Source organism: Dromaius novaehollandiae, chromosome 6, assembly GCF_036370855.1.
Source record: "Dromaius novaehollandiae isolate bDroNov1 chromosome 6, bDroNov1.hap1, whole genome shotgun sequence".
Lineage (NCBI taxonomy): Eukaryota > Metazoa > Chordata > Aves > Casuariiformes > Dromaiidae > Dromaius > Dromaius novaehollandiae.
This window is the reverse complement of record NC_088103.1, coordinates 40840543-40866242: the sequence shown is the minus strand read 5'-3', so window position 1 is coordinate 40866242 and position 25700 is coordinate 40840543. Positions and strand designations below refer to the sequence as shown.

At 38.5% G+C, this 25700-nt stretch overlaps 1 protein-coding gene across 2 annotated transcripts in view; it reads left to right on the top strand.

Moving 5' to 3' along the window:
- The window catches only part of SHTN1 (shootin 1), a 70032-nt gene that overhangs the window by 6260 nt on the left and 38072 nt on the right, over nucleotides 1-25700 (top strand). For both annotated transcript variants that reach the window (XM_026096170.2, XM_026096171.2), the window contains exons 2-7: nucleotides 5342-5394; nucleotides 13638-13698; nucleotides 18437-18531; nucleotides 20722-20890; nucleotides 24070-24167; nucleotides 25188-25269. In XM_026096170.2, the coding sequence (XP_025951955.2) occupies nucleotides 5342-5394; nucleotides 13638-13698; nucleotides 18437-18531; nucleotides 20722-20890; nucleotides 24070-24167; nucleotides 25188-25269 (558 nt within the window). The remainder of the gene's footprint in view (nucleotides 1-5341; nucleotides 5395-13637; nucleotides 13699-18436; nucleotides 18532-20721; nucleotides 20891-24069; nucleotides 24168-25187; nucleotides 25270-25700) is intronic.

Here is a 25700-nt window from a genome sequence, read left to right as displayed (position 1 = left end):
GCCAAGTGTACTGAGATCAGGAGTGCAGCAGTAGCAGTCAGTCCCTTTAGAACTTCTGGTGTAGTCTTGCTGTAGGGTATAATTCTCTACCTAATGATATCCCTGAACCTGCAAAAAGCCAGGTATTAATATACTTCCACCAACAAAAATGGCATTGTTAGGATGGCTTATTTCATCAGGGGGGCCAGTGTGAGTGATACCAATGGAAACCTTTTTTTTTTTTTTTTTTTTTTTTTTTTAAACACCATAAGCTTTGTCTCATGCCTGTACCAGCAAAGACTTGCCTCTCTGTAGTCTGCAAGAATAAATAGAGGAATGACATTTACTTTCCTTGACAGATTTACTTACTTTTTGATTAAATAGGGAGGGCTGAAATGCTGATGTGGATCCCTGGTTGATTTGGCAGGGAAGGGCTCTCGGACTACTTGAAGGCCACTCTGTTTTACAATGTAAATACTAACATATGTGAATGTAGCTTTTTAAAGTTGTGTGGTTTTTTTTTTGTGCAGCTTTAGAAAAGGGTTTCAAGAAACTTTTTTATAAAAAGCGTAGAGTCTCACCAGCTCACTCTGTATAAATGAAAGTGTCTTTTTCTGTTCATTATGAATTGTAGTCATTAGGTATTTGCATCCTTATGAGCTTCTTTTACTAATGAGTGCTTTTTAGCAAAACAAGCATCTAATATATAAAACATCTAACTGTGTTAGCAGTTTCAGGTACAGGAGAGGCAGGTTCATGAGTAAAAATCAAAGCACTAAGATATAATTAGAGGAGCTGCTGTATACAAAGTTCTCTGCTTAATTTAATACAGATGAAGCTCATCAATATGTGTTTATGGGACAGTCCATTCTGGCCAACTGAGCTGTGGAGTAAGTGAATAGTTGTTGAGTGAACAAGGTCGTGTTAGGAAGGAGCGTGCTGTGTTCACTCATGCTGGTTATTTTGATGCTTGGCTATTTTGAAATTAGAATAAGGTTGTCCAGGAATGTGCTTTGGGTGGGTTAAAGGCTCTCAGCTCAAAATCTTCTGCTCTCTTTTCCATTTTCCAACTCTTTCTTTCCCAGGTCTTGAACTGGAGTTGCAATGTTGTCCTCAGTCTACGTGCAGATAGCTTGAAGCAAAAAATGTTGTTTGGATCCTGCTAAATTATTTTTTATAATACTACTATTTGTCAAGAATTATTCTAATGAATTCCATAAACTTTAATGTCAGACAGTGGGAATACCCAAGAGGTATCTGATACATATTACATATTATAACTTCTCATGATTCACATACTCTGAAGGCTAATGGTTGCAAAATAGGCATTTTACTATCAATAAGTGTTACACTGGTTCTTTGAGGAAACAGTGTATGGCTATTCTAGAATTATAGTAGCACCTTTAGTAAAGCATCTTCACTTGTTTTGTTAACCACTAATAGTAATTTATTGGGAAGAGATATCCCTAATCTTTATTCTAGGGGAATTTGTCTACAGCATAATTTGAACGAGTGAAGATGAGACCTAAGAAGTTTTGAGGTGCTCAGATGCCATAGTCACATATATTGCATGAGAGCATTCATAGTTAAAAGAGCAAAAAATAGTCCTGGCTCTCAGAGAAAGTTTAAGCAGGTGCTAATAAAACAGGATTGATGATTTATCTATTTATGGAAGAGAAATAATGATACCTTCTAATCTACCAAAGAGAATTTTAAGATTAAATAATCTATATGAGATTTGGACACACCACCAAAGTGCGTCTAGTTGCTGCTGGTATTAATTGTCCTAGGATAGTTTTCTGAGCAAAGAGATAATAAATTGTGTAAAGGTGAAGATTGTTTTACTGAAGGTTGTGGGCTCTTGATTTTTTCTGAAGTAGCCTTAGAACTTCATCATACATAAAACACTTGAAAAGCTTTATATAAAACTCCATGAAGGAAAAATCCTCGTACTGCCCCCCCCGCCCAAAAAAAATCCACCAACTTTCCAGTCACCCTTCATAACTTCTAAGTCTTCTAATCAGCAGAAAATGTATAGTCATTTTTTTCAGTTGCCAGGCCTGACAAAGAACTGTTTTACAGTTGGATTAGGTTTAAAAAATCCATACTGTAAAATCCAGTTGATGGGATCTGTATGTATGCATCATCTAGAGGCTGCCATCCATGAAGAATGATCTTAAAATAAAACATCAAATCCTTGATATGTACTAGCTGTGTTCAGGGAAAAGGTAATGGCTTCTAAATGAGAGTAAGAGGATGGGCACACTGAAAAGGTGCTGAGGAAAGCTGCAGTGCGATTTCAGCGTGAAGGAGCTGATGATTCTGTGTTTTTGTTTCATGACAAATGTGCCACGGGTTATCCTGTGCAGTAAAAGAGGGAAGGACTACCTTGAACGTACAGTTTAATTCCCATGAATGTATAGGTGAGCAGCTACTGTGGACTGCTGGAGTGTTGTGTAAGTTCATATCCTGGCTTATTTTGTGGTAACTTGTTCTTGTGTCCATGCCTTAAGGGCTTATGACTTCGGAGTTGTCGGGTGGTGGAGCGGGTGGGGAGAGCTGTCAAGGGTGGGACAAATCAGGAATTCCACATTTACATTCTTAGTCATTTGTTCAGTATTGAATAGCAAGTTTAAGTTTGCTTTAGCAAAGGCAAACAAACGCTAACAGTTTTCAAGTATGAAGAAGCTGTGTCTGTTGATACAACTCTCACTCCTTTTTTTTGCACCTTGAGGCCGACTTCTAGAAATCTTTCTTTGTTTTCCTAAAGGGAACACACAATAGCTTAGAAGTAAAACAGTGGGCAAGGGGCATAGCTATTATGTTCTTGTGCAGGGAATGCGTTGTTTCACTTTGTGTACCCTTCTTGGAGCACCTATGTTAACCTGGTTTCTTTCCTGTTTATCGACCTGTTGGTTTCTTCTGCCTTTTCTTTCCCTCTATTGCAGCCATATTTGATAGTGGGTAAGGGGCAATGTAGATATTAAGTTCCTCTAAATTTAGTGAAAATTGTTGTCTGGGGAAAGGAGGACTCCACAAATTATTGTGTCCAATAAGGAAAAGACAACAGTGCGGTCTCACTTGTTACTTGCCTTTTTTGGCTTTCCAGATACCTGGTCAACATGCCTGTAACCCTGGGGCATGTACTGCCTGTTATGCAGTCTCTAATTGGGGTCTGCAAGATGGATAGGGGTTTCATAGGTTGGTAAGGGGAACTGAGAACAAGGTGGAGAGGTGCAAGGCAGGCTTTGGGTTTACTGGTGCAGTCACTGGTCATTCCACTGCTTGGAAAGCGCCTTTTACTTGCATGAGCAGGAAACAGTTTTTTTCATCTGTTTAAATTGTCAGGGCTTCCTGTGAGTTTGCATATGGCTTGTGGTTTTGTCTTCTGTGGTTTTATTTCACTTTTTTTTTTTTTTTCTTTGAGAGCACTGAAACTTTGTGGCTTCCACCACTTAGAACGAAACTAGTAGTTTATTGCAGAAACTTGGGGTTTGTTTGCTTATTAAGCATCTATGAAAATTCTGATTTCTGCTGATAACAGCAGAGCTGAGATTTTGGCTAAGTGATTTCTAGGCTCTAGCATTCCTCAGTTTCCCTTTCTAGGTAACATAGTCTGTAGGATGTTGCCAATTCCCCAATGTCAGTCTGGACACATAAGGGGCAGAGTCCTGTGTTTAGAGGTTCTAGTCTAGGAACTAAAACTGCTGTCTGTATCCCAGACTTCCTATACAGTCTTAAGCAAGTCGGTTAACCTCTTAGTGCCTCAGTTCTGCATCTCTAACATGGGGCCAGCTTTGGGAAAGAAGAATTATGATAATTTGAGGAGGGGTGTGTGTGTGTGTTAACCTCTGAGATATTTCTGTGCTGATGATGGGAGTAATAATACATGCTTAAGGTAGGCAGAACAATGATGCCGTGGACCCAGCTTTCAGGAGTGAATTGAATTAGTGTTATATCAATAGTTTTCGAGACACTGCGGGAGAGCAAAAGATGGATGTTTGTTGTGGGATGTCACAATAGTGAAAAGTGTAACTTTATTTATAAGAGCTGTTTGAAACTGCTCTGATATTTAATGCTCCAGTATACCTAGCAAGAATTAATAGGTTTTCAGGTGGTTGATTTACCTGACTGTATGTGTTCGTGCTTGCAAATACAGGGTAAGACATGTTAGGTTAAGATGAAAGCTCAACTGGAGAGATTCTGTCAGCTGAAAACTATGATAATATCTCTGTGATCTTCATTTGTGGCAAATGCAAAATAGAACGTGTTCTGGTAACTCAGCTATGTCTGAATCTTGAAGCTGGTGATCCCAGTTTTATCTGGCTTAAGCAAAAGAATATACTCAAACCCTTTGTCCAGTTTTAATTAAATCTGCTCAAAATAACAACTGCATTCTAGTGTAGCTTTCTTCTATACACAAATAGTAAATAATGAAGAGGGGTTGGAATAAGATGTAGAATAATGTCTACAGACATCTGGTTTTATTCTTGTAGTAGGCATCTTAAGGACTGTGCAATGTTCCTTTCTGGCAGTCTGCTTGTTTCTCTAGTGCTTGGAGATGTATTCAGTTTCTTTAGAATAACAATAAAATTTATATGGCCTTGAAGGCCAAACGGTCCATATGGGGAACACAGAAAGAAAAAAAGAACCAGGAAAGGCACGACAATGAAGGCATGTCCCTAAGAGAGCGTGTTTTTTTTAAGATTTTTACAAAGGGCACGTGAAAATATACAGTAAAGTGGAAGCTTAACTGGTAAGAAGTTGATTGTTTTTATTTACTCGTTCATGAATATGAAACAATGGACCTCCAGAGTCCTCAGTTTGATCCCTTGCTCCACAGCTGAATTCTTGTGTGATCTTGGGCAAATCATACAGTCTTTTCATATCTCTGTTGTGGAGTATAAAGAAAAAAAACTCTTGTACAACTGCTGTTTGAAGAAAATGTTAAAAGTCATTTAAGGTGCTCAGCTACTCCAGAGACACGAATGTGTAACAGTATTGTATTAACTGCGCTTTCTGGCATTGATCTGTAACCTGAGCCAGTGTGGGTTTAAAATGGTGACTGTAAGCCAGTAAATTCACCTTGTAATTTTTGAACTCAATCAATAAGATTGTTTAACTCTCTATTGATGAAAAATTGATTGTTTTGGGAGCCACCATCTTTTTCAGACACTTTTCAATTACCTCAATTCTAAAAGGATATCCGGTTCATCCACAACCTATTAATGAAGCTTGTGACCCATGTTATTTAAGAAGTCTATCTACATAGCCAGAAGAACTATAAAATGAATCAAACTGAGAGCTAATTTGGGTAATGGGTACGCTACAACGTTAATACTTTTTTTTTTTTTTTTAATAGCTATTGGTGAATATGAAGAGCTTAGAGCAGAAAATAAGAAGACAAAAGAGGAGGTTTGTATTTAATGATTATTTCTTTAATGCCTGAAATGCTAAATGTCCAAATACCTGATTGATTACAGGGGTTTGTTTTCAAAAGGTCGAAGTTGTTCACATATGAGACCATCACTCATAATACATATAGATGCAAATGGTATTGAGGAGCAATAAATGTAACTCCCAGCAGCTATTCTAGCTATTGTACTCTAAAAAGTTAGTGTAAATACGTGTATATTTTTAAGTGATTGTAGCTGTAGCCGATTTGCAGATGGTTACAGTGTCAATATAGACTAACTCAAATGTTTAGATCTTCTTAGGAAGACTTGCTTTCCTTGGGTCTAAACCTTGTTTTATTGTAACCTGTTTTGCATGGTTAAACTTATTATTGTAAAAAACCCAGACACATCCCCCTCTGAAAATCCTGAATGTAGGAATACGATTTCTAAAGGTATTTGAACTCTGCCTCTGCCTCTCCCTCGAAGTAAGTGTGAAGCTTATGATCAGTGTCCAAGTTCCAATCCCCCTGCAGCTAAATTGCTTAGCTGTAGTACTGTCTCTTAATTATGAAGGGGTATTTGTTTACTTCATGAACTTAAATGTGTGGAACAGAAGCCCTAAGTATGACTCCAGTTGCAGGTTTGTTGCCATGTTAATACATATGCATTGTAGCTGGGCAAAGCTGTACTGGGGAGCAAAGATGTGTGGGAATCTGTGCCTCAGATAATGGACCCTTTTCAAGAAATGAGATAGAATCGTAGAGCTGCTTCTTGCTAGCAGGCAAAGGTAAATAGCTGCTGCAGACATTTTGATGCAAGGACAATCTCACAGCCAATCAGTAACTACTGAGAAATCTGGATGTAAGGCAGAGCATTTGGCTATAGTAGAAGGACTAGAGAGATTAAAAGAGTTAGAGAATGTACTGTGCAAAGTTACATGATCCACTTTATTCTGCAACTTAGTTAAACTTCAGAAAGGAAGAAAAAAAAAAAGCAAAAGCTGAAGCTCCTTAAATAGCTGTCTAGTTCAAAGACAAAAATCTCCACTCATTTAGATTTAGCAAATAAGCTAATTGAAAGTCTTTGAGAGACTATAGCCATCAGTGTTTATTCCAAGCATTGCTCAGAAGAAAAAAGTGTGTGTGCTTGGAAAGATGTCTTATCTCAACTCGCAGAATGGTACTGTAGCATAAAACGCATTCTCAGCGTATCACACATCCTTTTGTGAAAACGCAAAAGGATTCTGTCCAACTTGAAAAGAGGCTTTGACTGTATGGGCATAAATTCATACATTATTGTAGGCTTCATTTCTGGATGCCCAGAGATACTGGGGTAAGAAATACTGACCATTTTCTAGATTGTCCGGTGTAATTATGATAAGCAGTGTTTGCAGTAGTGAAATTAAGCGGGTTCAGTAATGCACCTCTTTTTCCCCCTGCAAGCCCCCCAGGAACTCTCGTTTGCTCAACATACCTGCCTTCTGAGATGAAGCCAGAAAGAACAGAGCTCTGTGTTGAGAGAGATTTTTATGGGAGCGTTGCGTTGCGTAAATCTCCATCAATGTGCAAAACGTTTTTAGCAGGTATCTGCCAAAAGAAACTGTTATCAGCCTCTTATCAGTTCTAGATACTGAGGAAATCAGTGGGGGCAGTGCTATTCTGTATTGTAAGCAAAGAAAATTCCCCTTTCTCCAGTATCAGTGGGCTAAAGAGGCAGGATACATGTTAGTTTCCCAATGCCTATTAGCTGCCAAGGAATGTGGGTTTAGTTTTGCTTTTTGTGAAGTAATTTGTGAAGGGCCACCTTCAGTCTAGCTGTTTTTAAAAGTTGCAATTCAAGACTCTATTAGAAAGACCTTGTCCTTGACTGCTTTCTCATTATTAAAGAAAACTTGAAGCTTATCTTCATATTAAATTTTAGAAATGATTGTGCATATTTCAACTGAGCTGAGCATATTCTGCTTCACTCCCTCCTGCCCACTGACCTTGTCTTTTCTACAGTGCTTGTTTCTGCATTCTTGTCCTATGCTCTTGTTCTGCTGTCCTGCACCAGAGCCTTAGATATCCTAGGAAATTTGTCCTATTCTTACAGCAGGAAGACTGTGGCAGTTCATTTCCTAGTGCTCAGAAAAAAAGGAGGTTTAAAGTGTGTGAAATCAAGGGTCCATCTAGCCCAGTATCCTGCAGCTAGCAGCAGAGATGAGAGTGGAAGGCGATAGATATTGTGTCCCCAGAGTGCTCTTCCAGTCTCCAGGCTGTTTGTTTGTAGCTCAGGGACTTCCTGAACTGTATGTTGTTTCTGTATGTTTTACTTTTCAGTAAATTTATTTTCCTTGAATTTGTCCAGTCTCCCCTTGAGCCAATATCGATCGTTAGTTTCCATCACGTGTAAGGAGTTCAGCAGCTGGCCTGTCCTTGCATGGAAAGTGAGTTCCCCCTCTTTGCCCTGAATCCAAGCTTGCGAGCTTTGGTGTTTCTTCAGCAAAGCTTTGTTTATGTTGGGGGGAATCAAGGAGGGTTTTCTTGAACTGAATTTTATTTAGAATATAACGTTCTTCAAAAGCAATTTGAATGAGAAATTTTGTTCCAAAAAATCAAGATGAAATGAGATATTCTGAGCTTATTTCTTACATTCTTGCTTTTTTCCTTTTTTGCTACTCTCTTTCACAAGACTTGTTTCCTGTAACTGCATATCTGTAGTCACTTTTCTGCATGTTTCTTCTGAAGATCAATATGGTGTTTTTAAAAATAGTTGAATAAGAATTGAGACTCCTCCAGCACTGGGCATGTGCTTAGCTAATTTACCCTACTGGGGATATAAGAACCTCCATCCTGCAAATTGGTGTGCTTACGTAAACATTTCTGTTTAATTGTTTAAGTGCTTGGACTCAAGTGGTTAAGTATGAGGCCCTAAGTGCATTTCTTCTACAAAAATAACCTACTGATATGCAGTTCATAGTTATGTTTACTTACAGTGCTAATGCTGAAGAACTCTTTCCTCATATTACTGTAGGGCTTTGTAATCCTGAAAGCTCCTTAGCATTTTATACCTTAGTTAATGCTTTGCAGGATCAAACCTGGGTAGATGTTGGAGGAAGTATGGCACAGGGTACCTTTGCCTGTAGGTCTTGAAGTTGCAAATTAACTTCTGTTCCCATTTCCGCTACTGTCTGTCAGTATGAGCGTAAGCAAATTGTTGCCTCCATATTAATTATGATAATGTAATTGCATTGATAGGAGGAAGGTAAGAGATAACTAATTCTTTTTAAATGATTTGCAGACCACGTGTGGAAAGTACCACATCAGAGTTAAATGGAGGTCTATATGTGTATGCTTTTGATAAATTTAGTGGAATTTTATTCTAAATCACCAGTACACTAATACGGTGCTGGGAGATGGGCTATGCCCAGCAGGATTTTGGGGGAAAAGTGATCGTAGTTTATATTAGAAATATGGAACTAAGTATCCAACAGATAGCTAACTTACAATCAGACCTAATTTAAAACTTTTTTTAGATCTGTAGCTTTCATTTCCTACTTTCTTAAGATTAGAAAGTAAGTTGACTTTTATGTAGGTTACTTTGTTCAAAACACTACTGCTTAAAAAATGCTGATAACTTTGGAAATGCAAGAGCAAAAAATGAAGTCTTTGATCAGGAATGTCTCTTCCTCATTCCCTCACTAAGGTGTCAATTTGGAGATCTCTGATGGAGTGTCTGACAAAATTGATGCAGCATTTTTTTATTAGCATTTTTAAATACTTTCAAAAACTGGGGCAAAATTGACAGTGGCGTATTACTTCTCTTAGGTCATTCTTTTAATTGAAGTAGCCAACTAAACATGCATACCAGTCCCAAAATTAGATATCTCATGTTCAGTTGAACACAAATGTGGGTAACTTAATATGCAGTTCTGATGTATTCAGAGTCAGATCATGAATAATATTTGACTACTTGCTAATCAGACAGAAATGACTCTGAACACTGTTTTTGACAGTGTTTTGTCACCCTGCCAGTAGGGGAAGAAAAAGGCAAGACAGCTTTCCAAAACACTGGATGTAATACTGTATCTCTGATACAGCATTCATGGTGTTTGCTCTGTTAACATATAATCCGTTCTGTTCATGTGCTTTTGTCACCAAATGGGAACAGAGAAGGGATTCTGTCTTGATGACATGTTCATTCTCTCTGTAAGTAGAGAATAGCAAATGTCATAGCATGCTTTTGAGCACGGTACCATACTCAGAATTTTAGAACAAGCATAAAATCAGCATAAATTTTGTAATTTGTGTAAATTGAAAAGCATGTATCTTGTATTGTTTAGAAATGGCTTAATTCACTGTATGTCCACTGTGTGTTCAGTACAGAATATTAAGATGTAAGAAGTTCAATCTCCTCCTTGTTCTTGCCCTTTGAAGGTCCTTTACTTAAGTCAGTAGGAGCTTATGAGACGGAGTACACAATAGTTGAAGGCGGGGGGGGGAGAAGCCTGTTACAAGAGAATAGGCAAGAAATCTAGCCTTCCCCCCCGCCCCCCCGAAATTAGTGCCAAAGAATCGTTAGACTGGTGGGAGAAGACATGTAGAGATCTGTGTATCCACAGGGCTCCAGGTGGTTACGTACATCAACTTCCCAACATCTCATTGCAGTATCAGGTTCTAATGCTGGCTGGCATTGTGCTAGCTCCAAAAAGTTCAGGCACTGCCGTTCATCTTGCAACACATGCAGTATTTGGTTTGAACACCAGTATTTGACATTTATGCGACTTACTTATTATAAGTAGTCAGCCTAATAGTCGGTTATACTAGATCTATAGGTCTGTACTATATTAGAAATGATCTTTTCTCCAAGGGAAAAAATAGGTGCCAGAGTCTCTGAATGCTAATTTTCACTAATGGAATTTCAAAAAAAAGGAAGTCTGGATATCTGAAAGTCTTAGATTTCATGGTAGTCATCTTGTGAGTTGCTAGAAGATTTAGCTTTTGCTGCTAAAGCATTGTCTAGTATCTTGTGTATATAGAATGCAAAAATCTGAAATTAAGAGCTGTGTTTGGCAAAGCTCTTGAGCTTGAGCCTTTAAAGATGAAGAGCTGTTGGGAATTATTGTCACAAAGTGAATTTAGGAGCTTGAACTGTGATTTGCTTCTTAAAAATACAAATGCAGTGATCCTATATTGCCAAGAAATTCACATTGATTCTTATAGTCAGTTCTGGACTGGAATGGCAATATCGTCTGTTAGTTTTGTCTTTATTGGGATAATGGCACTGTAAATATTACATTAACAGCATAATACATACAAGGGTATAAATGCATATTTTTCTCTGCAGAGAAGCCTGAACTCTTAACAAAAAAATCAAGCTGCTAAAAACAGAAGAAATGACAGACAATCCAAGAGTTACCTAAATTTGTTCATTTGAGGGTACTGCTGAATATGGAACTATCAGTTAGCACTGACAATGAGAGACTTAGTAAAGGACTTTAAAACTGTTTCTTCTCAACAATCATATGCACTTGAATGTGAAAAGTCAACAGTAAATTTTACAGTAATATTATGCTGTTTGTTTTTGAGTATTCAGTATTGATTACATTCTTGTCAATTAACCATTCTACTGTATATGCCTCAAACTGCTTTTTTTTTTTTAGAAAGGGAGGCAACTGCAAAATTTTGAAGGCTTCTGTGTGAAGGCTTCTATTTTTGAGAGCAGCTAACATTTCTAAATTTTATATTTTTAATTATTTCCTCTTTTAAAGGTAAGAATTTATTTTAAGTGGAGGCAATGTTTCTTATTATGAATCTTAATTGTTTTATATGAATATTTTGTTTGCACAACTTCCCAGTTTTAAACAGTGCAAATATGTGCTCGCTTGCGCGTGCGCGCTCTCTCTCTCTCTCTTTTTTTTTTTTTTTTTATTATTAAGCTAAACTGGAAATAAACCAAATTTTTTTGTAGGACTGTGGAACAGGGGTCTGCTTGAACAGGTCTGATTGCAAGACAAAAGGCAAAGTGCTTTCTGCTGATCATTTCAACAAGGGCAACAATCTCCCACTCTCCTTTTCTTCCTGCTCTTTTACTCTGAAACACAGTAGCAGCAAAAGAAAAATATTCAGAAAGCTGCAATTGGAAGCAGGAATTGTTCTGTGGAGACCCAAACCTTCGGACCTGATTGTGCAAAGAAACGTGTCTAACTAGCAGGAGAATAGTCAGCTCGCTGTGGTCCAAATGGAGCTCTATGACAAATGGCACTCAAGGTGAAGTGGACTGGGTCATTTAACTTCCCCTCAGCTGCACATGGAAAGCTGTTACACCTTACAGTGTGCTACTGGAGGATTTCCCAAGGAGTTTTGTCTGCCACTGGATAGGGAGTGTACCACATCCTCTATGTCAGGTTTTTTTTCCATCAGTAGGAAGTGTCTGGTTGACTTCTACAGGCAACAGATCAGGTCTTTAAAATGCTGATCTTCCTGGTTCTTGAACTGAGCCTTCAAAGCACTTGTTCACTTCCACTGTGCTGAATGCTTGCAGAGTATAGAAAAGTCCGTGCGTGGAGTATGCCAGGCTAGTACAGCATCTCTGTTGTAAAATATGACGAGGCAGCAGCAGCTCACACTGAGCCCCTTTGCAGCACGGCTGTGCAGTGCAGGCACAGTCAGAAATACTTTTTTTTCTGTGTCTTTTACTGCTTTTCTGGTCTCAGACTGCACCAGAGAGGTAAGACAGAAATTTCTGCTGAGGAAACTGAGAGGATGGGCACCAAACAGCCAGATTCATGCGCAGATTTCCCTTCCCCACCCTTCCTAAGCAAAGTGCTCTAAACAGCTTCTCTGTTAACTCCCCACAGCGGCAGGTGAAACAGTGAGCTCTTGTCTGGCACCACTTCATCAGCCTGGCTTGCTCCTTTCACAGTTCTTCCCTGCTTCACAAACCTTTGCAGCAGCAGTGGGTGACTGACCTGTCCTCCCTGCTCAGCAGCCATTCCTCGTCTCATCACCCCAATGTCAAGAGAGTGGAGATTGCCTGTTGAGTGCAGCTCCTGCTCTCACAGATAGCCGTCAGCAATGGCTTCCAAAGCCTGTGCGGAGGCTGCCGCTGAGGCAACACTGATGGCATCTTCTGTCTGTCCAAGAGCAGATCGTTCTTTGGGACACATCAAAAGTCCTCTGGGGCTGGTAGATGGGCTTTCCTTGTATTTGGCTGCTTTTGGATCAGATTCCCGCCCTTCTTATTATTTAGCAGCAGGCTCCTTTCACAGCTAACTGAAGACATGGAAAAACTGAAAATGTGGAAAAACTGAAAATCAAAATCATTGTAGTTTTCTATTTTTTATTTTTCAATTCTGTTTCAATGGTTGGAATCCTTGTAATTGTTGGAATAGCTGCATTTTAGGGAACTTAGTTACATATCTCTCTTCCAGAACTAATAAGTTAATGCAAGATGATAAATTACTATGAGCATGTACAGCTGCATGTGAGGAAGAATGTACACTGTGCATAAGATGGGTTATATGCCAGAGATACTTCCCCTGGGGTCATGTGTTTTTCACAGTGTGGTTAATCACTGACAGTGTCTTGTGAAGTTTACTCATTTCTTCAAATTCTTTCATTTGCTTATAGAAGGGGTTTTCCAAAAGTGGTCTAATGTCAGTTTTATTCTTTCTCTTTGAAGAAACGTTTCCATCATAAGAACAACGATTGCAACTCTAAACTCTTAACCCCAAATTAATGAAACAGGTGGTGAGAAATCCTCAAAGTATGAAAATGAGTATACTTCCCTTTCCAAGGTCAAAGTTTTGCTCACAGTATTGTGAAACTGAATGAGGTGTCCCTGTTTATTGGCTTGTTTTTTTTTTCTTTTGTACATATTAGGTGTAGAAACGTAAGCCTCCGTTCCTAATCTATATGTGTTAGAGAAATTAGGCTTAAAGTATATTCACAACATGCAAATAGTTTTACAAAACATATATGATTTTGCTTACATCAGTTTTGGGTAATGTGGGTCTTCTAAAATATTTTCAGAGTAGCTCTGACCTGAAGCCTAAAATAAAGTACAACTTGTCAGTGTTGTTAGGAAATACTCTGGGTAATGAATTTTTTTATGCATATTTTATATCGATCTTACAGGAGTGAAAGCAAAAAGAAATGATGCTTTGATAGGCTTCTGTACGTTATTGTTCCTGCAATTGGTCTTTGTTGATTTTGCATGTTGTGACTGATGGCTAATTAAATAACTGGGATCAGTGCTTCTTTTCAATTTTCTCTTCTACAGTGTGACAAAATCAAACAAGAACGAGATGAGGCTGTCAAAAAACTGGAGGAGTTTCAGAAAAGTAAGTTAATATGTCAGTCGGAATGTTTTGGCATAAAGAGCTATGAACATAGCTCCAAGTAGTATGAAGCAGGGTTAATAATGTCGAGATTTAGGTTCAGTTAGGTTCAGCTGCTGTTTCTCTTTCAAAGTCCCGTGCTAAGGAGTTAACCTCATAAGACTGGCTCTTATCAGACTAACTGCTGTCACAACATTCATAAACCCTGAAAAAGGTAACCATCCTTAAGGTGCAAGTAGTGAAAATATAGTTGGTGAAAATGCTGCTCTATCTCACCAGAATACTGCAAGTGACTTTTGGATTAATATGTGCTTGAACTGAGTAGGATTTGACCCTATTGCTGAAATTACTGCTGCTGTTATTAATAACTGTTTTTTTTCCATGAAGGAGGAGTAAGCATAGAAACAGCATTGAAGGTTTTTAGTATGAACTGATGTCTCTCAATAATTTTTACAGCAAGTCCTGTTTTGTCCAGGCTGTGAGAATGTCGATATTCAGTTTTGCACTTTTATGGTAATGGTTCTATTGAAACTGTATGGTGTCTGGAAGCAACAAAGCACATCTAATGGGAGTGGAAGTATCCTAGTGGAATAGCTCCTTAGAAGAGACAATTACAATAGGATTGTGGTCTGTTATGTCTGGTTTGTGCCAGCACAGTGAACTGCAGGCCGAAGCATTAGAAATGTGGATGGAGTTAATGCAGGATAAGGAAATCACATGGTTTATACTTTTGTGTGATTGTGTTAATAGAGGAATTTTCTCACTTCTATTTTATAATCGTTTGTATGATATAATTATGGGAAATAATTAAAAATCAACGGGGATCTTTTACTGTCTTAAATGATCTTGGATAAGTATTCTATGAGGCAAGAATGTTCTCTAAGAAGTCTAATTCCTGCAGAAAAAATTGCAGCCTGTTTTGTTTTTGTTATGATACAAGGAATACCCGAGTGTGGCAGAAAATGTCAAGCAGTTAAGACTTAAAATTTGAAGTAATATTTGATGTTGTAAAATTTTATAGGTTTCTTTTCTCTTCCTTTCACATTTTTAAAGGACATACCTTGTAAACATAGTGATAAAATGCCAGGAATATTAGGATTTTAAGGCAATAATAGAGCCCATTATTTAAACGACAATATAAAAGGCAATTATATTGATGAAGAGCTACATCGGCTTTGTGTCTGTGAATAAACTTGGCCTGTACTCAGCTTCTATTTGTTCTCCTGGCATAAACACATATTGTGTGTGATTCCAGTTTAATGGGGTCCCGTTTGTATGCCAAGCAGCTGCATTTTAGGCCCTATTGCGTGATTTCATAGCTCTCTGAAAATTGGTTCTATTGAGCACAAGAGATAGAAGGTGGTGGTGGGGGGGAAAGCTTCAACACACAATCATTTCTTTTCAATTGGAGCCAGCAAGGTTGATGACAACATGACCATTGTGTTATAATGATAAGACCACTAAGGATCTGTACCTCTCATCAAGGCTTTCACACAACAGCAGATACAATTTAATTCACTGCTCTGTCAGCAGTGCTGATACCATTATGCCGTCTGTCTCCACAGTTATAATCACTGTCCTCCGAGAAATGCAGTTGAAATGATCTTGAGCAGTCAAAGAAACTCTCAATTAAGGCTGCCACTTCCAATGTGTCAGATTGTGTCTTACGCACTTGGTACAATTTTCACTTCCAATCCTGTTTATTTACAATGTCTACCAGTAATTACGCTTAACATGTCATTTAGTGAGGGTGCCCCTGCCAAGGAGATTGTTGGGTGCTGCAGTACCATTGAGTGGGAGTTTCTTGCAGTCAATGCCATCAGCGGCTTTTAGTCCCTGATGGGATGCAGTAGTAATGTTGATAATGCAAGTATCGTGCTCATCAAGTCATAATTAGATGCCACTCAAATGTGCCACTTGTAATAACAGTGTTGATTCATGTTTTCTCGGTGACTGCAACTACTAATTAGTTAAGTGGTTTTTGGTTGGCCTGCATTTGCTGTGGATTATTATTACCCCTGAAAAAAACTGTCAAGGTTAGAGATGTTTCAGGCCACTTAGTGCTGCTTTATGAATTTTAATATTGGCATAATAAGAACTTTGGACAGACTTAGGAAATAATATATTTTTGTATTTAATTTGGAAAGATTTTTTTCCCCTGAGTTAATCATAATTGCAGGTTAATTAAGTTTAAATGAACCAAGAGTAATTCCTAGCTGAGCCATGTGAGCCCAATCCTTGTTTCCTAACTTTAGCTAGCTTTGGCTGAGGACATTAGATTCCTGTCTGTAAAATGGGAGCAGCCCTGTATCTCTACTGCTCCCTCATCCTGACAAAAGCATTTCATTGTTCCAAATTTCTGAGGCTAGCTAGAGGAAAAACAGAAGAGATACCTTCTATATTAACAGGTTTTACCTGAAGCTTTTCCTCTCTTGAATTCAATATAGTAGCTAGTATGACACGCTTGGAGCAGAAAACTTTCCCACAGCCAGAAAAAGTGGCATTAGAGCAACCACTCCTCTTTGGCTGTCTTTCTGCTATTGGAAGGCTTCTTGTGCAGATGGTATGTGGACCAAGATTTCACAATCCTCTGCGCTACTTTTTTTTTCTTTTCTTTCTTTTTTTTTTTTTTTTATTCCTTTGGGCTTTGGAGGGGAATTAGCACACTGCTTCAGAGAAGCTCTGGTTTTTGAACCAGAAGGCCTCACATCAGGCAATCTGAAAATTGCTCTTGTTTTGCAGATCTTGTTGTTCGCATACAGCTACTGATTTGACAGCAAACTCCAAAGCATTGATGATTTCCTATGCTACTAACTACAATAACATCAGTAAAATTTCAGTCATAAATGAATAGTAAAACTTCTTAGCTGCCTGCATGTTGCTGTCCTAAAATGCTGTTTTGCAGTTGTTAAGATAATCTCTGGATATCAAACAGGGTTTAAGTATCTTTTTGCAAATTTTAGGCAATGTTAAAATGCATCATTCTGTTTTCACAGTGGGGGGAAAAATTCTTAGTGGAGGGCAAGAGGAACTTTGTCATTGGTATGACGTTGTTAGTTTTTAAAGTTTATCTTCATGAAAATTAAAGGAGATAATAGAAAAAGTCCTCCTTGTTTAGGCTATATTCTGCCAGCCTTGTTCCTGTTGCAAAGTATTGTTGAGCTGTGAATAGTCTCTTCTGTATGTGAAAATCCTGGTACTGTATTGAAAAGGAATCTGTGCCATGAAATGATTTGCAGAATTTGAGTCCAAGCTACTGCTTGGGATTGATAAAGATGCCAGAACACAAGGAGGAATTTGCATCAGTGATCAAGGTGCTAGCCTGAGAAATGAGAAATATCATTCAGTGTCCTGCTCTACCTCACACCCCCTGTGTAACATGGAGCTTGTCACTTAAAAGAAGACTTTCAGCAGTCTGTACACAGATGCTTAACTAGTGTTGAAAGTTGAGGGGAATTAAAAACACAGATAACATTTTAGCTTGTAAAACCTCTCTAACTCCCGTTATTGCCTATGTAATAAAATAAGATTTGTTCCATAAATTTTTGGTCACTGTAAGAATACATCTCTCTTGGACATAGAGAAGTATTCACTGTGCTAATAGGGACCGTGTAGGCACTAAGGATAGGTACATCTCTTTCTCTTCCAACTGTGATGTCAAATGTAGTAGCACAGATCTGTATCCCAGATGCAGTCAGATAGCTGACTCTTGGGCCTGGTCTCACAGAAGATTGTGTGTGTGCGCGCATGCGTGCACGTGCATGCATTTGCATGCTGGTATCTGAATCTGTGTGTAGGGCTGTAAAGGCACGGTGTGAAACCATAGTGTTTCTTTTAGTATACACGCAACTGCAGAAAGACCTCAAATAAGAAAGAATTAAAACACTAAAGTCATATAATAATACAGAGCTTAAGTTGTTCAGTTGAAGCTGTCAAAAGTCAGAAAGTACCAGCGGTGCTGAACTCCATCAACACTGAATCTATCAGGCTGTATCCCACCTGGTTTCAGCTAGCTGCAAAGTTGATGGGGCAGAAGGAGAAGGGACAGTGCAGTGCAGTGATTTGTCCTTTTTGGAGCATGTGCTGTACCAGACACTGTAAATGTGGAGACTTCAGTCCTTTAACTCTTTTCTCCATTTCCTAGTAAACGTACCCCAGGCCTATGCTATATGCCCATCCTGTAGCTTTTCTGGTACAGTACGTTTAGCAAGTGTGATGGTATTTACACTATCATTTAAACCTGAGGACTGGAAGGTGAAAATAATTCCTCGATAACGCATCTGAGTTAAACTTGCTGTTCAAAAATATTAAGGTTCCAGTCTTCTGAAAACTGCATACACACCGAATTTCCGAGAGGATTATAATGGCTTCTGGTAATCTCAAGGGACAGTCCTAATGATGCCACTCTGACTCCTCAAGTGTTGCTGAAATAAAGATGGTAAATGATGATGGTGAGGGAGGCTCCTGCTGGCCTTCTGCTTCCTTAAATTTATGCCAAATTCTTCTCACCAGTTCACCTTCTGTAATGTTCAGGCATGGCTTGAGAGAGAGTTGCTCAAAATAATACAAATATTCAATGTTTAAAGTGGTTGCCATCCATAAAGGTTATACAAGGATGTACTTCTCTGAGTTTGGAATGTTTACACTAAAAATTTAGCAGAAAAAGATGTAGTGTTTCTGATCATGGGATGTGTGTGTCAAGTGCAGGAAAATGATGACTAATTTTTAAACTCTCTTGTAGTTTCTCACATGGTTATTGAGGAAGTAAACTGTATTCAGAACCATCTTGAAATTGAGAAGACATGTCGTGAAAGTGCTGAGGCTTTGGCTTCTAAGGTGAGGAGAATTATGGTTATTCTGTTTCATCTGATTTTTTTTTTTCATTCAGCTTGAGATTACAAAATTAAGACATGCACATCCCTTACATTGTTTTTGCATGCTTTTGCAGATCTGTGAAACTGTTTTGAGGTGGCAAAAACTGTAAGCTGTATGCAAGATTTAAAATGCAATTCCTGCTTTTGCTGAATGAAATCCCCATTTTAATTTAGTTTGGTTTTTTTGGAACAGTAAGTCATGGACCAGCTTCTTGATATCTAGTTTTTATGTGTGTCTGGGTTAAATGGAAAACAAGTTTTAGAACTATCCTGTGTGAGATATAAAACAATAATGAGCATTTCAGTGTCTAAATCAAATGAAAAAAGTCAACCACTGCATTACATTTCAGGTGATTGTTTATGAAAGCAAAGCGAGGGCAGGGGAAAGGTGACCTCCGCTGCTCTGTTGATTGCGTCTAGTCTGATGAATTTAGCAAGTGTGTAATTTTCTATATTCCATCTCATCAGAAGTGCATTATTATTAAAGAATGTTTTTATCTCTCTGTTATATATTTTTGGTTGTGTAAAATGCATCTGAGCCACTTCATCAGAAAATGGATTACAGCAATTTTCAACCAAATTTCATTAGCAATACTGACTGCCTTTTTTTCCTCTCCCCACCCCCTGCCCAAAGTACATCTTTAGATATGGTAAAAATCACACCAGCAAGAACTCGCTTTAATTTAGATGCATTAGCAATGTACTTTCTGGAGGTATTTACTTAACCGTTTGCATAATGACACTATATTAGAATTCGTAAGATAGACAATCAGCATATAAGTAAGAAAATGAATGTATTTAACTTTTCTTTCTCTGCTCTTTTCCTGTAATGCGCACACAGAGGTAGCTGAAAGACTAGCCCTGTCCCTTGAGGCTGCTTTACCAAAGCTGACTTGTTTGTTGGTGTGTGCTGACTAAACCATATAAGGTTCCCCACACCACCCTTCCCACTTGCTCAGTCTCATTCTTTGGGAAGGAGATGCTGAAGAAACTTTTTACTTCAGTAAGTCTTCCATAGTTAAGGGGCTGAGGAAAGGGGGATCAAAGATGATTTGCTTGGGTAAAGAAATTCAGATATAACTGTACAGTATATGTTTTATTTCAAGGCAAAAATTGGACTTCTGCACCCTGGACTGAATGTGCTGTATGTCATCAGTGGAAAATTGAGCCTCATTCTTAGAAATGCATGCAGAGAGTGCTTGGCTTGTGGGTAGACAGTCACTCCTGTATGCACCTGAGCACCCCTGAGATTATGTTGAGCTTGGTGAGAGCTTCTAGCATAGGGTGTCTAGATGCAGAACAGTGAAAGAAATGGTGAGAGCGAAACATTTGTAACAATCCCTGTTGTTCAATTTCTCCTGCCACCCGTAACCACCTTGGTCAAGATGGAGGTATATTACAAAACCTCTTCTGTATCCTCCACCAACCAGGCATGCACTTAAGCATCCAGCACAACTGTCCTGAGTGATTTCTGGCCTGTGGTTTGAGCCATAAAAAATTGGTTTGTGATATGGCTTTCATTTCATATTTGTTGATTCTATAGTAATAATTCCAGAGAACTGAGAATAATTCAAAAGGATTATATGGTAGCTCTGTCATGGCTGAGAGTATCGTAGTTGTGATATTTGTTACTCGTAGTTTATAAGCAGAATAAGGGTGTAGGAAGAGATAAGAACAACTGATATGGCTGGCAAAACCAGACAAGCTTTCAGGCATGCAGGCCCTTCTTTAGGTCATTCATTTGGGGCTCTCGTTGATATTAGTACATGCTTAAGGGTCTGGACCTGAAGCAGCTATTGCAAAGAATGCATAGCATTAAATAAGCTTGATAGTTGAGTTGAACCTACACAGAGTATTAGTCAGAAGTACCAGAGAGGACTATGTCTTCCCTGATGGAGAAAAGGCCATGGATGAAGCAGCGTGTTGAATTCAAGCCTCCTCAGAGGAGAAAGAGGACAAGCTCCACATCTTCAGACCATTTTAGCGTAAAGTGGAGCATTTAAACTAATGTCACCTTTTTCTTTTGCTGCTTTGTTTGATAGATCTTTTAATGACAAGGAGAAAAAAATCCATCTGATTTATTTTTTTTCTTGTACAGCTCCTTAAATACAGACTGACTAGCTTATTACTGTTTGCACTTCTACACTTTCAGCTGAACAAAGAAAATAAGACCTTGAAAAGAATTAGTATGCTTTATATGGCAAAACTGGGCCCAGAAATTATCACTGAAGAGATTAACATTGATGAGGAAGATTCATCCGCAGATACAGAAGCTAGCTCTGTGTCATGCAACTCAATGCGTTGTCAACGTCAAATAAAAGGTGAGAATTGTTACGGAGCCTGCAGTGCCATACAGGGCAAAAGTTGTCTAAAGAATAACTGTATTCATTTGGACCAGAGATCTGTCTTGCTCAGTATTATACCTCTGACAGTGATCAGCAGAGGATTTCCAGGAAAGGCTGTAAGGACATGGCAGGCCTATCGTGATATCATATAATATATACGTGCAAGGTAAGTTACAGTGCAAGAAGAAAGTGGGATCTACACAGCCAAGAGAGTTCAGTGTTACTGAGCTGGTAAAAAGAAACATTTCCTTAGGTCCTTAACACAGTAAAAGTTCATTTGTAGTTAAGCAGAAGGACAAGGTCACCTTGATACTGCTTCAGCTGCTGTTTATATGACATTTTTTCAAAGCCTTGTAAGACAGGATTCTCCATTTATATTTCCATTGTGTACTTTTGTATACACAACCTTTATGCGTATTCCAGAGTTATTATCAAACAAGCAAATTAAGAATGGACTGTTGTACCAGGGAAAACAGCAAAACTTGGGAACATGGAATTACATTTGATATCAGAAATCTGTACTTTATTAAGAAATTTCTGATACCTTTTTGAAAGGCAATTTATATTTCAGTAATACAAAAACTGCCTTCCCTTCTAGTCTAACTCTGTGATGAAGTCATCATGATCCTATCTGTGTGTGTTACTATATCGTAGCATCCAACAAAAGGGAATGTCTGTGTTCATCATTTTAAGACATGGAGAGAGCACATAGTGGTTCAGTTTTTTAAAAGAATTTTCAGTGCTTTTCTGATAATAGTTGCAATTGCAACTGATACATAGATACAATTGTCTTAAACTGCAAACTTGATCTTTTTAATTGTTATCTGCTTGAATGTTGTGGTCTCAATGAAGTGGTACAAAATATCACTGAGGAAAAAGCATGAATGTTTTGAAAACTAAAAAAAAAAACTTAGAATGCTACGACACACTTCTATAATAAGCAGCTTTCCACTGCGTAGGTATAGGAAGAGAGATGTGAGAGAATGGTGTGATCCACACTATGCAACCCATCTGAATCAGAAATAAAATCCTGGAGTTCCTCCTGTCTTCTATTGGAGAAAAATGTCAAGGATACTGTTAGAGAGGGCAAAGATTCTGGCTGAAGATCAGGGGAGAATGTATTTAGGAGGACAGGAGGGACAAAGGAGAGAAAGACTTCAAGAAAGGCCCCGATGTATGTTTTCTGTCCTGCTGAGGAATACGTTGGAGAACAAAAAATATGTTGTAAAGGAGTTAGAGCTCCTTGGTTCTATTCCTCTCTCTGGCTTTATTGTTAAATGTTAATAACCTTACATTTATCAATGCTGACTGTTTGAAAAGCATTGGCATCACATTTGCTGTAGAAGGAGATGTCCTGCTGTCCATGTCCCTGGAGGAAGTGCGTGCATGTATGGTAGCAGAAAGATCTGACAGTTTGTTCCAAAAGTCATTATGGAGGCTCTGTCCCAAGCCTCAGCTAAGCTGCAAGCCATTGTCTTCAGGGAAGAGTCTGAGAGTACTTCGGGGATTGCCTGCTGAATGAAAGATCATATGTAACAAAAGAGGGTTTGTGGAGTTGCCCAACATGAAATCTGCTCTTTTATGCAGGCCTATGCTTCCAAGAGTTGTGTTTTGTGGTGGCTATCACAAACCTCTTTTAGCCTTCTCACCATTCAGCAAAATACTGGATGTTTCTTGCAAAGACTGTGCAAGTGATAAAAGCTTTGTCCAGATAGCAAAAAGGGAGAAGGGCATCTTATACAGTAGGGAAAGGTGATAGGAGAGTTCTAGTTCCTAATGGAAGTGTAGAGTAGTCTGAGCCATAACTGAAATTCATATATTGATTGTGGTGGGGGTTTTTTTTGTTTTTTGGGGGGATTTTTTTGCTATCCTTTTGGACATAGCAACTGAAAACTCAACTGTGCTGGTTCAGTACTTGAGTGCATAACCTATATCTGAAAAGAAACAATTCTTGTAGACACAGAAAGATTTAAGTACATGGCTATGCTTCATTCTCTGCATGTTGAGGTCTGTATGTGTACTGTAAGACCTGACTTAATCCAGGTCCCATAAATTTCAGTGAGAGATTTTTTCCATTAACTCCACCAGAAAACACACATCCATAAAAAAGATGATTTAGGTCATTAGTCATCTGGGAAAGCAAGTCTTTCTCTATACTTTGTGCTATTAATTGGGAGGAAAATAAATCTGACGCTCCTGAATGGGGGAGAGGAGAGAGGAAGGCGGAGGAAAAGGTCAGCTTTGCTGAAGGTTTGAAATGAAACAAAATGGCATCCTATATGTCATCATCATCTGCAACTGATTAGGAACAATTTTCTTACTCATAGTTGGTATTCAAAGAACAGCAGTAATACGAAATTCTGGAAGCAGGTGGGGAATGAAAGCAGTTAACTGAAAGCTAATATATATCAATACATTTATATTTTTGTGGTGTTTTTATGTTACCCTAAACCTTGATATGTTATGTATGCAAACTGATCTCCTGTTAAGAAGTGACTATATAATCAAATGTTTTATTCCATTGTGAATTTAATTTATTTCATATTTTGATAATTAAGGAACAAAATTTTTGAGGGGAAAATTACAAGCATTAGCTCTTCCATTAGTAAAAGTTATATTCTGACTCAGTTCACATAATGTTACAAAGACTATAAATTGGCAGCTGTTCAGGCCAATTTCTTCAGTGAAAACCTCCCAAGTATTAACTGCCTGTTGTTTTGTTTATTTCTCTTGTGACAAGAACTCATGATCCAAAAAGAATTGAAGTGCATTAATTTATGTTAAAGGATGCCTATTAAAAACTACTTTCTGCTGCATCAGTACTACAGTGTGTGTGAAGTGACGATCTCCTGACTAAGACTGAGTATGCCCTGCAGTGGCAGGATTGACCCTATTATAGCAGGAAATGAATCATTCAGAATAGAGATGAAGACAGTCCTGGACTAGGAAGCTTACCTGAATAAAGTAAATCTGAAACTGTAGCCAAATTATAGATCTGTTACTTGACACCTATGTTCCTAAATTATTGAGGATGTACCTTGATACTTTATCTGCAGTTAAGGTGTTTTGTACGCGATTGTACTTGCATGACTATGATATTTCTTTTGTTGTGCTGAAAATAAAATAAAAATGCCATTTCCTTCCTCAAAATGTAGAGCTGCGAGATCAAATTATATCTGTTCATGAGGAAAAGAAGACCTTAGCCATTGAACTGGAAAACCTGAGGTGCAAACTTGTAGAAGTAATTGAAGAAGTATGTATTGTACCATGGAAGGCGAGACCACGTTAATGTGTAGTCAGTACTTTTTGTATCTAATTTTGCTAAAAACACTCAGTTGTGAAGTTAATTGATTACTAGGTAACCAGAAGTCTTGCCAGCTTGTCCATATGATGGACCACTTAGAGCATACACCTAGAAGGGGCTTTCTAAGTCAGAGTCCAATCTGCTGCTGCCCTGGCACATGCCTCTTCCTGATCCATTCCAGTGCCTATAGTTTTACATTAATCTCCCCTTCCTGACCTCGGCACAAAACCACAGCCTGGTTTTGTTTTTTGTTTGTTTGTTGTTGTTTGTGTTTCCTTAAGCCTGTGGGTGTGCAAGAAATACTTTGGAGAATGCTGGGTTTAATTACTGGTACTACTTCATTGAGCATATCCTTGATTTTAGCTGTTGGCAATGCCCTGTCATGGTAATTAGACCAGCAAATTGGCTTTTTGAGCCAGCAGTTTCATTCCTGCTTGAAAACTGGATAAGCTAAGTACTGATGCAAATCAGGACTTAGAGTGGCTCTTCCTGTCTATGCAACATGTATATTCAGAAAGACACAGCTGACAGCCCTTGGACAATAAACAGAGCTCAGGAGGGGAAAAAAAAAAAAAAAGCCCAGCAGCCTGACTATATTAAGACATGCACACAGTCAAGGACAAGCCGGTAACTTTTTAACCAGGTGCTATGGTGCCTTGTCTTGAAAGATTCTAAAGACATTATATCTGCGGCTGTGACAAGTAGGTGCCATGAGAATGGGCCATGGGAGCCCCATGTGAAGTTAATTGATTACTATGTAATTGGAAGTCTTGCCATACTGTCTGAAGTGGGGGCCCATAATTTGGGGTAAAACTTCCTTACATCCCATTGTAAATCCTAATATCAAGCCAATCCTAAGATACTGAATTTCTGAAAGCAAATATTGCATGCATTACGTAATGTGCCATATGTCTTATACCACTAATGAAAAATATTCTTCTTTTTCATCTGTTCTTTACACTTTTCTAGGTGAATAAAGTGAAAGAAGAAAAGGCAGTTTTGACAACAGAAGTTAATAAGCAACAAGAACTGTTGGAAAAATGTAACAGAGGTGTGTTTTCTCAACAGGTTTCTTCCCACTCCATCCCCACCCTCTCTCTAAGTTTGCTATATCCTTTACAGACATTCTTTAGAGCTTTTATGATGCAGTACAAAGAATACATTACAAAATGGTGACTGCAGGCCTGATCTGGCACTCATGCCTCATTGCTCTGGGCCATGCACAAATACACAAGCTATTCTGCACTATCTCTACTCTAGGAAAATGTGATGGTGAAAACAGAAGGGTAAATGGGAGATTTTTTTCACTGTGGCAGAAATGGCAGACTACAACAGGAGGGCAGTCCCTGACAGAGATGGAGTTTGAACCCTAGTCTGTTACTTTCTTAAACTGTTATATTAGCCTTCCTTTTAGTTGGGACACAGCTAATAGTTTTGGATATCTGAAGTCTTGGGAGCATGTGGTCATACATTCAGAGGGTG